Source organism: Peromyscus eremicus, chromosome 19 (assembly GCF_949786415.1).
Source record: "Peromyscus eremicus chromosome 19, PerEre_H2_v1, whole genome shotgun sequence".
Lineage (NCBI taxonomy): Eukaryota > Metazoa > Chordata > Mammalia > Rodentia > Cricetidae > Peromyscus > Peromyscus eremicus.
Genome location: NC_081435.1, coordinates 12,459,115 through 12,472,502, shown reverse-complemented (window position 1 = coordinate 12,472,502; position 13,388 = coordinate 12,459,115). Strand labels below are relative to the sequence as shown.

The 13,388-nt window shown below is 37.4% G+C and overlaps 1 protein-coding gene across 8 annotated transcripts in view; it reads left to right on the top strand.

Moving 5' to 3' along the window:
* Nol4 (nucleolar protein 4) overlaps nt 1-13,388 on the top strand; it is a 330,361-nt gene that overhangs the window by 262,481 nt on the left and 54,492 nt on the right. For all 8 annotated transcript variants that reach the window (XM_059246745.1, XM_059246744.1, XM_059246753.1 and 5 more), the window contains one exon: nt 3,613-3,726. In XM_059246745.1, coding sequence (XP_059102728.1) covers nt 3,613-3,726 — 114 coding nt within the window. The remainder of the gene's footprint in view (nt 1-3,612; nt 3,727-13,388) is intronic.

Sequence of the window (13,388 nt, the reverse complement as noted above, 5' to 3'; positions counted from 1 at the left end):
CTCAAAATTATATTCACATGACATAAGATTCTGCTTAGAAACACACATAGATTATACATTTGAGACTTGAGGTTTTTAAAAACATCTCACACTGAGGATTTCTAATTCACTTTGCCATTCTGTCCAATGATCTTGAATAAAACAGGGTTATAATACAAATTTGTATAGGATGACTTTTCTCTTCTTGTTTTTGGATCAGCACATCAGTTTGCAGATAAGTGTTTTTAATGGCATCTTATTTCATTAACTATTAATTATTTAGAAGTGCTAATTACAATACAATGTAAAAGAAAAAATGGAGAACTGGAAACCAGGAAGCCTAACTCCCGAACGTAGATTTGTTGGTTCTAGGACAGCAAATTAATCTATCTGGCTGCCAGTTTCTTCAGACTTCTGAGGAAAACAAACTGTTTGTGACTTTGTTTCAAAGGTCATCTAGAGTTGTCACATTACAGTTCCACAAGAAACTTAGAACAGCTCAATTTTCAAAATGCTGTCTTTTGTGTGTGAGCAACATTAAATCTTGTGTCTGTATGTCTGCTTATTTCCCCACTAGTTAGAAGAGTCTACAATTGCTTTAATTTTGAACTTAATTTTCTCCCCAAATCTGAGACTTACAATTATCAGGTGACCTTAAAAGGATAATTTGTTCCACTCAGGCAGAACTCTCTTCTTGTGCCTGAATAGACCAGTCACACATATGGGAAAGACCATATAATCTCCATGATTTTCTCTAAAGAAAATTATGTAAGTTCTTTTGAAGGCCAACTTTTATTCTTAGAGTAAAAGCCACACCTCTAGCTTAATTCTTCAATTTAAAAAAATAAAGAATTTCTATGAAATAATTCTGTCTTTTTTTTTTCCGAAGCTGAGGACCAAACCCAGGGCCTTGTGCTTGCTAGGCAAGCGCTCTACCACTGAGCTAAATCACCAACCCTCTATGAAATAATTTTAACTAAAAATATTTCTTTTACTTTCTGTTCATGTTTAACAAACTTCCTTTTCAACAAACTTTTACAAAAAAAAAAACATACTCAACACATATTTAAGAAACTTGCATGTTCATTAGTGAAATCCCATCAACTTACTAAATTTTTATAACTTTTTATATCTAATTTGGAATAGAGATACCAAAAAAAAAAGAAATATAAAAATAATAAGAAACAGAAGTATGTATCCCTGTGCCGTGTGTGACTATTGTTGGTTATACTAAGTAAAAGAGGATTTCTGATATGTAATTGAGATTATCAATTTCATTCCTGGAGCCAGATGAATATCTAATAATGCAGATAGACTTTTAAAAACTCCTAACACCCATTTAAATAATACCAGCTTCATATCAAATGAATTATTTTCTTTTTTCATAGTGAAATGTCTTTATTTCCACTTCTAATGTAACTTTACCTCAAAGGAAGTTCCATAGAAAAGGGTATAGATAAGATTTCCATATAGTTTAGATTCTAATGCTTTGCCAGACATGGTCATTATTTATTGGGGGACTGATTTTATGGCTCAACATATATTTGATGCTGTGCTAGAGTGTGTTTTCCATACTTGAAGTAGACAGTGAAATGAAGCCATACAAGTTTTGAGACAAACTTTTCCTCTGGGTTTGCCTCATTTGAACCTCTTGGTTCTCAAGGCAAAAGCCTGGCATAATTTTCCTCAGAAACACATCTATCATGTGCTCCAGGCTGTTTAAGGGGCTCTCTCTTCCCTTTATTTGGGAAAAGTAACATTTGAACCTCGTGGTTCTTTATTGTCAGATAGACGTCTAACCATCATCCCAGACAGCCCAGAGGACCGGAAAAGAAAGACTGAGGCCACCTCTCTTTCTGACCCATGGAGTATGGTTTGGAAGTGGAAACAGCAAGGAAGTGTTTGAAAAAAATTCCAAAAATGCAAAACTGCAGAAATTCCTTCCTCTATGTGTTAAAACACTGTGGACTGAATTTAGCTGCTCTAGAGTACTATTTCAGACAAAAGCTTTGTATTTCAATTTCCTGAAGCACATTTTATATAACAAAGTCAGTAAAATGAGACACATACAACAAAGGCATATTCAAGGTTGCTAAGACAGCAAAAAAAAAAAAAAAAAAGGCCTGAATCATATGAGAGACTTCTAATAAATAATATCTATCCAAGGCTGGCAACATCGTCTCTAAGTAAAGAACTTGTGCACAAGCCCAGTGACATGAGTTCAAAGCCCTGAATCCATAGTGGATGAGAGAATCTGCTTCTGGAAGTTGTCTGCTGATTTCCATGTATTTTCTAGCACTCACACACTTGTGCTTAGACATACATAATGATATTTCTAATTCAAAAATAAATAAATAGCCACACATACTTTGTGGTGAAGCTTTGAAATTCCTGAAGTGGCATGCTAAAATACATACTAGGCTTCCAGGATACATATATTTTTCAATTTCCCAGTGTTTTGTTATCATCTCTGTGATTTAAATTTCATGTTTTTTTTAAATCTATCTTTTGGTTATCTTAATTAAAAATGTGCTATATCATTAAGTATTTCATCTTTCAGTTAAATGGTTTTACATGTAATTATGTGAAAAAAGAATGAAAAACTTTTCAATGATTATAGTAAATGATCTGGAGAGTTGCCCACATTTTATAATTAGCTCGGTTAGAAGATTAATTAATTTCTATGTAGCTTATGTAGAAGATATATTTTCCAACATGTCCCTATAAAATAATTAATATAAACTCATATTCATATTAAATAAATGAAAGAAAACATGGATTTAAACACATAGGCAAATAATCTCACATAAGACAAAACCCTGGGTATACAGAAATCATTGTGTGTCTGGTTCAGTTATCTTGTATTTAACCAAGGTGAGAAATGTTCCAGGTACTTTAACCATATGTATTCTTCATCAAATTGAACCTCAATAAGCATTTGCACTATTCACATTATGATTGTTTGGTATATGGGCATGAGAACAAACATTCATAATTACATTGTTCTGATAACAAGATGGGAGGCATAGACAGGAGATGCCATGGAAACTCCTGGACCAGCTAGCCTGGCAAACATAGTGATAAAACAGACCTTCTCAATCAAGGTGGAAGATGAAGACCAGCATCTGAGGTGATTCTCTGGCCTCTGTGCACATGCTGCACACACACACACACACACACACACACACACACACACACACTTCTTTAAAATCCAGATTTTTTTGGCATGGTGTGGTGTCAGTTAATTTTTGTTAGTTTGTTTTGTTTTGTGACAGTCCTGTTTGTTTTTGTTCTGGTTTGTGTGTGCATTGTCATGTTCATGAAAGAGTTAAAGGGCATGTTTTATTTGCAAACTATGGTCAGCAGTTTTGCCATTGCTTGTTCATACTCCAACATAATGACCCTAAATAAGTACTCGTGACAACGGAGACACGGGAATGAACGATAGCTCTGCGTAGCAGCTGTAGCTCTAACCTCTAACTAGCTTTCATTTTTCATCTTTACAATTTCCATTTCCTCTATTGAAATAGATTCTCCTGCCCATGTTGATGGCCTTCTGAGCTCTTCTGACATGTGGTCGGTTAATGATACTGTTAATAATTTTTCATATTCTTTCTCTCTTTTTCTTTTTAGTCTCGACCTATTCCTTCCCACCTTACTTCAGCAGTTGCAGAGAGTATCTTGGCTTCAGCCTGTGAAAGCGAGAGTAGGAACGCTGCCAAGAGGATGCGTCTGGATAAACCCCAGGTACTGAGGAGTGTGGAGGAGTGCGGACTCGTGGATGGATCTGACACACAGACACACTTCTGTTCTTAGGAGCTTGGAGTTGAAAAACGCTGTGCTCTGGTGATCCATGAATACCAAACAAAAAAGTCTGTGGTGAAGAGGGGACAATAGCAAAACTGATGGCTAACTAAGAGGTTCTGACTTACTGATTATCATATTATTCAAATTTATCTTGTCGTTTATGATCGTGACTCAAACGTGTTCATTTGTAATGAAAATGAACCTTTCTTTAGTGCTGTCAGGTCTGTACTGGCATGTATTTCTAGACTGATTAGTGGTGGTGGGGTAACTATGCTACCAATGGCAAGAGATTATGCTGAGGGTAATCAAAGTACGGATAAGTTCTGAAAGGTTAGAAAGTCTGAAGTGGGGACCTAATCTAATGGCTATCCACATCCTGACCTTACTCTTCATAGGGAACGTCTGAGAGCTCTGTTCTGGAGGCTTTGGCTGTGCAGTGGAACATGTGCACATTGGGTGCACTGTTCGCTGCTGCTTCCCTTGGTGGATCTTTTAGTTCTTCTGTGTTTTCCTGTCCTTCCTTCTTATCTACCCAATCGACTTCTCTCCCGTCTCGGTCTTCCACTCTAAATTATCTTTGGTGAAAGATCTGAATTGCAATGTGTTACATTATATGCTATCAACAAAGGCTTGCTTTATTCTGATTTTTTTAAATTTTATAAAGTAGGTGCATCCTACTTACGGCAGCTGAGGTGATTGCAGGGTAATTTGTTAGTTCAATATTATTTTTCTCAATCAAGCAAAAGAGGATTTATATTTCAAGATTAGAATATCTTTTAAATGTTTCAGAAGGACATTATTTTATTCATTGATTATTATTAAATATTATGTACTTACAGTCCTAAGCATTGCAAAGGATGAGGCCTGTAGTTAAACAAGATGCAGTATCAATGTTGGATAAAAACTATTTGAAAATGCCAATTTGGGCTTTATTGGTGTCCATGTCTTCAGTTTAGATGATTTGTCATCATTATAATGGTGAAATTTATCATAAGGTGGGACACAGTACCATATGCATTGCCGTCTGGCATCATGGTGAGCTTGTGCAGTTGTAGAATAACTGTACCTCATTTTGATTCTCATGTCTACCGTAACGGATTGGACAGCCTTCAGCAAGCTAGGTCAGACCTGTGTGCTCCAGTTTCCTACTGAGAAATAATAACTGTAACAGTACTAATTCTCAGAGTTATACAAGCACCTTAAAAATGAGAGTGCATGCTACATACTAAGCATTTTTCTGGGAACAAAGCAAACAGCAACAAGGTCCACCTAGAAGGTTCTCCTCTCTGGGTCCTTTGCCATTACCTCAGTAGCAGTAAAACTGGAAAAAAGCATCAGTAGTTGGACTAAGTCCATTTGAGAGAAGGTCTTAATTCAAATATCTAAAATATTAAAGTTCTAGAATGGAAAGGACTGTCCTGCTTGATGTACATCCACGTGCACCACCTACTGACTCTAGAATTTGCACAGTATCAGTAACACACATATTTGATGAAAAGTGACAAATTCATATTGTATCACTATAAGATCACTTTACAGTATCCATCTTGTCAGGTTACATACTGGTGTGTGTTCAAGCTGTAAAATAGATAAAGACATATATTTAACTCATAAAGTTATTGTGGTGGTTTGGTAAGTCTTTATGTATGAAAGAAGAGTATATTTTATATTTTATATATTGTTAAGTATATATGTACCATATGCTTGATTATCTCGAGCAGTAGAAATATCACACTTACTTCGATAGTCATTTACTCTTTAATGATACATTTGTGCTGTCATTATTGAAGGCCTTTACATCAGGCTAGTATTTGTTTTTAGAGCACCCATCAATTAAAGAAAAACTATCAGTAATATTTAGGAATGAGATTGCCTGTTATTGTTCGTTATACTGGGATAGGTGGGTACCAGTGGTCCCTTGACTCCTCCCCTGAATTTTTCTATTCCATTTGTTTGCTAAAACATGGTTTGTATCATGAAAAGCTGACTACTTTGAAATGGGTATATGTAGAAACATTCTTGCTGAGCCCTAAATGGGTTTGGAAGGCTCAGGATGAATGTGATGCTAAGAAACCAATGTTTTGAGGCCAGCCTGGTCTTCAGAGCAAGATCCAGGATAGGCACTGAAACTACACAAAGAAATCCTGTCTCAAAAAAACCAAAAAAAAAAAAAAAAAAAAAAAAAAGAAAAGAAAGAAACCAATGTTTTGATCATATCCTATGGGTTGAGAACATGGCTCAGACAGTAAGCACTGGCCTTAAAAGCATTAGTACCTCATTTCAATCCCTATAACCTACAAACAAAACAAAACATAGCAACAGCAAAAACACTGGGCAGAGTGGCGTGGACTAGTGGCTACAAAGCTGGAGGGGTGAGATAGGCAGGTCCCTGGTGCTCTCTGGCCAGACAGACTAGCCTATCTGGGGAGTTACATACCAGAGAGAGACTCTGCCTCAGCAGAAAATAAAAGTAGATAGCACTAGGAAACAATATCCAAGGTTGCCTTCTGATAGCCCCCTTCACGTACATAGATCCACATGAAATTAAATGAATCAATTGTATTTTATTATCTTTTTCTAAATTAGTTAGACACTTTACAAGTACCACAACCCTACAAAACTGGTAGTAATGTTCTCATAAACATAAAATGGAGGTCCAGAGAGATGTGGAGACACACGTAAGTTGAAACTGCATGAAAACAACCACCTATGTGCTTAAGCTCTCTGGAAGCACATTTGAAGTCATGTTACATGTAGTGTCTTCTCATTAGTTATGTACCCCAAGAAAAGGCCAGGGCCTGATTATGCACCCTGAATGCTAGTACAGCATATATAATTAGCATTTCAAAAAATTCTAAACCATTTATTCTTACAAGTTCTGTAGATATCATCTGAGATAACACATGAAGACTTCTACACATCATTCTCCTTCCAACTTGACATTGATAACATCGCTTTGATGTTGGATCCAAACCTATGCCTACTTATTTGGGCTCTTGTCATTGAAATTGTGCTTTCTGTGTGTACCCATAACCAAACTCACAATTCTTAGAATTTACCCATGGTTTAGAAGTTTTCCATCAGCCCCCGGCTGAAATAAAGGCATAACATTTCAGAAACTGAAAGGTCAAACTGTTTTTGTATTAAGCCCCACCCTGACCCTTCATTGCCACTGGCTGGCCACATAGTGAGTTCTAATTATGAATGTCCTTCATAGTTTATGATGTTGGATGAGTTAACTGGATTTTTATGGAGCTATTTGAGCTATGAACATAAAAGGTGTTATGGATGTGTTGAATTCTTTATTCCAAAAGTCTATTTCATACAAATCTATGCAGCACAGGCCTGAAGCCAGCCAGTGGCAAGGTCGGAGCTGAGAGCTTCATCAGACATCCGAGTTCACAGAACTGAAGCGAATCACCACACACATCAGGATACGTGCAGGGTTTCTGTTCCTGCACATGAAAATCTGGAATTTGTTTAGGATAAAAGAGAAATTCTCCCTCAGTTTGGGTGGGTACTCAAAAAATAAATAAATAAAAGAGGAACGCCAGAGTTCGCTTTCGTGTCTCTGACAGTGAAAGTTTGGATGAAAGTTTCCTGTGTCTGTCTAGCTCTTTTCCTTTCGTTATCGCTTTGAGTTTTTCTTCTGGGTTTGTTTGTTTGTTTCTGCTTTCTTTTTCCTTTGAAACAAAGTCTTGCTCTGTAGCCCAGGCTGTCCCCAATTGTTCAGTGATATGTTGGGTTGTAGGCAAGTACTACCAGAAATACACTTGAATGTTATCTAGGTCACAGTGCGTTTAAAAAGACATACTGGAAGAGAAAGGGGGAGAGTGACACCGGCCCCCCACTGGTTGTTTATTTCTTACCCATGTCAACTTTTTGTGAGTTTTTTTTTTTTTTTTGAGGAGTGTCACACATTTTATCCTCATGCTTGATCGATGATGATGATTAAGATGAAGAGTTTGGAAATAATGGCTTTCTTGATTTATAGCTTCCATTCTTCCAGTTATATTAATTGGTAGTTCTAAAGGAGAGTTCACCTAAAGTCAAATGGTTGGTGGTTTCCCCAGCAGCATTCTAGAAACTCCTGTTCTTGAAGGATAAAGCAGTGGATGCTGGGGGACATCCCCTTGCGCAGTTACTGAGAAAGGTGGAAAAATCGATGCTTGACTTTGATGTAACACCTTTGATTCTATTCAAAAACCCAGTGGGAGGAGTTGCCATGTTGGTTGGTTACTTTGGTCTAATAAAAGGTAAGGGAAGAGAATAATAAAATGTTAAACACTGATTTTTTACTAAGCTAAAAAAATTATTGGCAGAAATCCTGCATGAATTTATTGGATCAAGACTTAGAAGTATCTAGAAAGACCACAGGTCCTTGCTATTGTAGTTTTTAATTTAACGGTGATGCATTTACTGAAGTCTGCATTTCTTCATGCCTTCTCCCTTGGTCTTCTGGCGCACTAGAGAGTGGACCTGTTGTTAGACACATGTCATTATTGGTGCAAACACTGGAATTGTAGCCGTGTATGTGGAGAGAATCTTAATACATTTTATTTTGTCTTGGATACATTTGGGAACTACCAAAAATGCAGACTGAGACAATTCCATCTCCTTAAAATCCCCACCCGTGTGTGTATGCATGGTGTGTCTATGAGTATGTATGTGCATTTATGTCTGTATTACGGCATGTGTGTAGAGATCAGAGGACATCTTCACCTTCTTCCTTTGCTATCCACCTTTGCATAAACCAGGTGAGGTGTCTCATGGGATTTAGGAGATTTTCTTGTCTCTGCCTCCATCCTAATTTAGGAGTGCTGGAAGTGCAGATGTCTATGCTCTGGGCTCTGGGAATCAGGTCCTCATGCTTCCAGGGAATTATTTTACCTACTGAGTCCCTAGCCCCGTGGACCAGGTTTTGCGATAGGAAGCCTCTTCAACATTTCTGCAGTTTTATTTCCTTAAGAAAATAAGCTTGACCATACACTGAATGTAAAGCTATATTTTCTGTAGAATCTTTGATTTAATTACAAACTGTCCTAGTAACTGAGATTTGACTTGAAGCCTGTTTTCTTAGTCTGCTAGTGGAAATCTCCTTGTCACTGTTCTTAGGCATCCTCAGTCTCTATTACACTCCTAGCATTTTCCTTTCTTTCAGACAATATTTTGGAGAAAGGTCTGTATCTTCAAATCTTTTAATATATTTCAACATTGCTCTTCTATCTATAGGATGAAATATACTACCTAAGGAAAACAAACCCCATTGACAGTAATTGTAAAATGTTCTTCATTTTATATTTTATGATATTTTTGGCTTTGTGTGGTAGAGTATGTGTTGCTAGGCATTGATGTCCTCATTAATATGAATATTAATAGTAAACACATGAAAAGATACAGCCTTATCGGAGACATCTTAGACTTATGGCCAAGGAAATTGTTGTATTTTATTAAACTAGATAAACCAATGTTTAGAGCCGTTGAAAAATTTCCCAGAGTCACAGGCTTGCTTGAGAAGACATTCCTCTTTAAGGCAGTCATCTTGCATTTGATGATCATACTGACTTAAAAGTTTTAAGGTATTTTTAGTTACAAAGCATGGATTTTACAATTTGAGAAATTAATAAAGAAATGTTTACTGAACATTCCATTCCCTGCTTTTATAGCATACTTGCTTCTTACAGATTATTAATTAAAATTTTTCATTTATTTTACATCCTGATCACAGTTTCCCCTCCCTCCTCTTCTCCCATTTACTCCCCTCTCTTAAAATTTCATAGATAAAAATTTGTAAATGTTAAAAGAGTTACACTATGACTCTCATTCCGTCTGCTCTCTGAGGATCTTCTATGTCACTATGAATCTTCTGGGATTATTGGAAAGCTTCCTATTACTTCATTAATTCCCTTCCATAGATTACTAGGGCTAGATTCTACTTATTCTAATACAATCTTCATGTAAAAGGATATCTTGCCTATTATTTCTAAGGCAATTTCCAAGTAGCAGCATTATGAAGGGAAGGAATCCCCAAGGATTCTAAAAGTCTAAATAAACAGAAGATCTGTACCCTTGTAATGTCTCCTTTTAAAACCTGATATAAAAATTAAATTTAATATAAATTAACTATGATCACAATTACAGATTAGTGTCCTCCAATGTTCATATTAACAATGCCTTAAAGGAGAGTAATAAAGTAGCATAGTAATAAAAGAGTATCTTAATGTGTAGCTGTGTGGACACTGGGGCACTAGAAGGGATGAGGAAATCAGCAGGTGCTTGCACCTCTATGTCACATTCATGAGAATCAGAGGCTAAACTGTCCTCTGGTCCTGGCCAAGTGCCAAGTTGATGATGGGTCAGTTAGACACATTTTCCAAAGATTGTAACATTCCAAGTGAAACAATGCTCTAGTCTCTAGATTTACACAGGGTGACAAGCCTAAGATAACACACATGTGAACGCAGACACTAAAACCTCTGATTATTCCTAACAGGCATTTTAAGTTTTTGCCTCCAAGCATTCAAAATATGCTCTCTGGCTGGACACATGGATCTTTGGCTGGACTGTAAAAACCATGTGGGAACAAAGACAGTCACACAATCCTGCACAGAGTGGGTCAGGCTTTAGCAAACCCACCCTTACCTCTGTCGATGCCAATAGCACATACTCTACCCTGTCCCCAAGATTTGGGACACTGTCTCCATTGCTGGGGGAGGAATCACGTAGGGCTTGAATGCAGGACTAAGTCATAAATCTTCAGGTCTCGTGAATCCCACCCTCTCTGTCACTCCCATTTTGAGGAGACTAAACTCGAGTCTCCAAACCCTCTAGTTGTCGGTCGGCTTTGTTCATGTGAATTTTCCTTCTGTGCTTTTCTCTCTAATTTTTATAGAACTTGCAAGGAAGACGTTTATATGGTATAAGATAAACATAACGAAAGTTCTTGTTTCATTGTTTTCTTGTTTTTTTGTTCTTGTTTTGCTGTTGTTGCTGTGTTGATAAGGCTGAGGTCATTGAGTATCAGGGGCCATATCTGTTAGACCCAGTCAAGAAGCTCAGTCACACGTGAATGTAAATTCCAGTTTTATTTTTGCTCAGGTCCATTTATAGCCATTATTCAAAATGTGACTATTTTAAGTGTCACCCAGTGTACACTGATAATCTTTTCTAATTTGGAGGTCTCCTGTCCTTCAACCACCTGCTTCACACAACAGGACACCGCAAAGTCCAACCTCTGCGGAAAGAATGGCGAGGGAATGCCAATCCCAAAAGTCTTCTGAAATGAATCTGTCCATGAGTTTCTTTCACACGTACATGGACTGCATCCATACCAAATGGGGCTGTAGGAGTTGTTCTTCCTTGCATTGATAGGTGTGTACTGAAACATCTGTATACTCACATGGCCTCAATCCCTCTATTCCCATAGGAATGCAGGGGTTTTTCATATAAGAAAAGTCACTAACAATTGGATCTGACATTATGGGCTTAAATTTATAAGTAAAATGTGCTGAGCAAATTAGAAAACCAATCCAAAGACTTGTGATGTCAAAATCCTCATTCCTGTGCCAGAATTGGGAAATGCTCACATGCACATGTTTAAAGAATTAATCTATGGAAATAATATATATATATATCTATATATATATATATATACACACACACTATGTGTGTGTGTATTTCTATGTATATGTATACACATATATGTACGTATATGTATATATAGTTTTTGAGGCAGGTTTTCGCTGTGTAGCCCTGGTGGTCCTGGAACTCACTTTGTAGAGCAAGATGACCTCAAATTCATAGAACTACTTTCCTCTGCCTCCTCTGTGCTGGGATTAAAGGCATGTGCCACTACTTCACAGCCCATAAATATGTAAGGTGTAATTGTATGTTTTATTTTATGTATGAGTGTTTGCCTGCATGTATGATATATATATTGTATGCTTGATACCATGAAGTCCAGAAGAGGTCACTAGATCCCATGAAACTGAGTTACAGACAGTCCTAAGCTGCCATGTGGGTTCTGGGAACTTAACACAGGTCTAGTAAAGTAGCAGGAAGTGCTCTTACCAGTGAGCTGTCTCTCTGTACTCATTATATACCTATTATTAGTCAAATTTCTTTGGCAATTTTACACAAGTACACAATGCCGACAGCCTACTCTTACTCCCCATCCTCCCTCTTCTTTCTGTGTTGTATGAAAGACTTTGCTGGGGAGATGGGAACAAATGTCTATTCACCCCAGACCAGGAACCAGTGACAGACCAAAGTGTGATGCCAGCAAAGTCCAACTTGGTGAACCAATGAGTTTTATTGGAGTTACTTATGGGAGCAGAAATGACTCAAAAACAGCTGCATCACCAGGGCCCACCAGGGTAGGTGACAGCTCGTGAAGGCCGAACATCTGCAGGCCACTCAACAGATCACACACTGTCTTTTCCAGGCACCTCAAATGGCCCGAGCCTCTTCCAGGCAGTCCTTGTTCTTCGAGACAGTTATGCTGCTCTCCTCTTCCAGGAGAGACTCTGAGCAGTCTTTAAAGCTCATACGTCTTAGGGAAGGAGGGGCCTGGAGAATCTGGTCAGTTTGAGGGACTTCCTGAAGCTATTGAGAGTTCTTTGCTTCCTGTCTTGAGGAGTTTTCCTGCAGATTGGAATGTTTGAATCTTGGAGGAAATTGCTACATAATACCCTACCTCCTGATCCACTCAACTAAGATAAAGCAAAGTTATCTGTGCAATGAAAGCATTTTTTTGGAATATAAAACTCATACAGAGACAACAATACATATTTGTCATTTATGTTTCAAAAATTGAGTTTGTTATTCACATTTCATGAGAGTTGAGTTAAATGGTGTCAATGTTATTTTGAACCAACTCTGCAGAGAAAAATATTTGACCACAACTATTAGTATTTTGTGAGCAAACTAACTGCATTGCTCACGTCCTGTCAGCATTAGCTTGATAACGGCTAGACTTCAAATACAAATGAATTCCAATTTGTGTTCACAAATGATAACTTTTTTACTGGCAGGTTTTTTTTTTTTAATTTTCTGTTGAACTTCAATTTTTCATAAATATTAAATTATCTCAATAAAGATGGTTGATGAAAATTACTTCTATATCCATCCTAAAATGATTTCTTTGGCCAATATGCATCACTGTGTGATAGACAAGTGTAGCCAACGTAGAAAGGAGGGAAAAGTTTCCCGAGGAGCTCCTGACCTGGCTCAGTGTTTTATAGGACTGGATTTTTAATTCTGGAAAATTATTAAGCAGTCATTGTAACTCTCACATTGAATCTAGCTAAGGCACCATTTTCATCAATAAGCTCTCATTCTATTAAAAGTCAGCAAAGCACAGGTGGTATACTGTGTGGATGGATTGTGGTGAGCCACCAAGGTAGAGAGTCCTTTGAAGTCTTTCTGGGCACTTCCGAGGGACTCAAGAGGAGAAACTGTTTTAGCTAGACCTTGAAAAAGAAAGATGTTGACAGGCAAGAAATCTTCCAGACATATTCTTGACATGAGGAGCATTTCCAAACAAATAGATGTCCTTTAATATCTAAAAACAATATTCTCCATAAAGGGAGCTTGGGATGTGT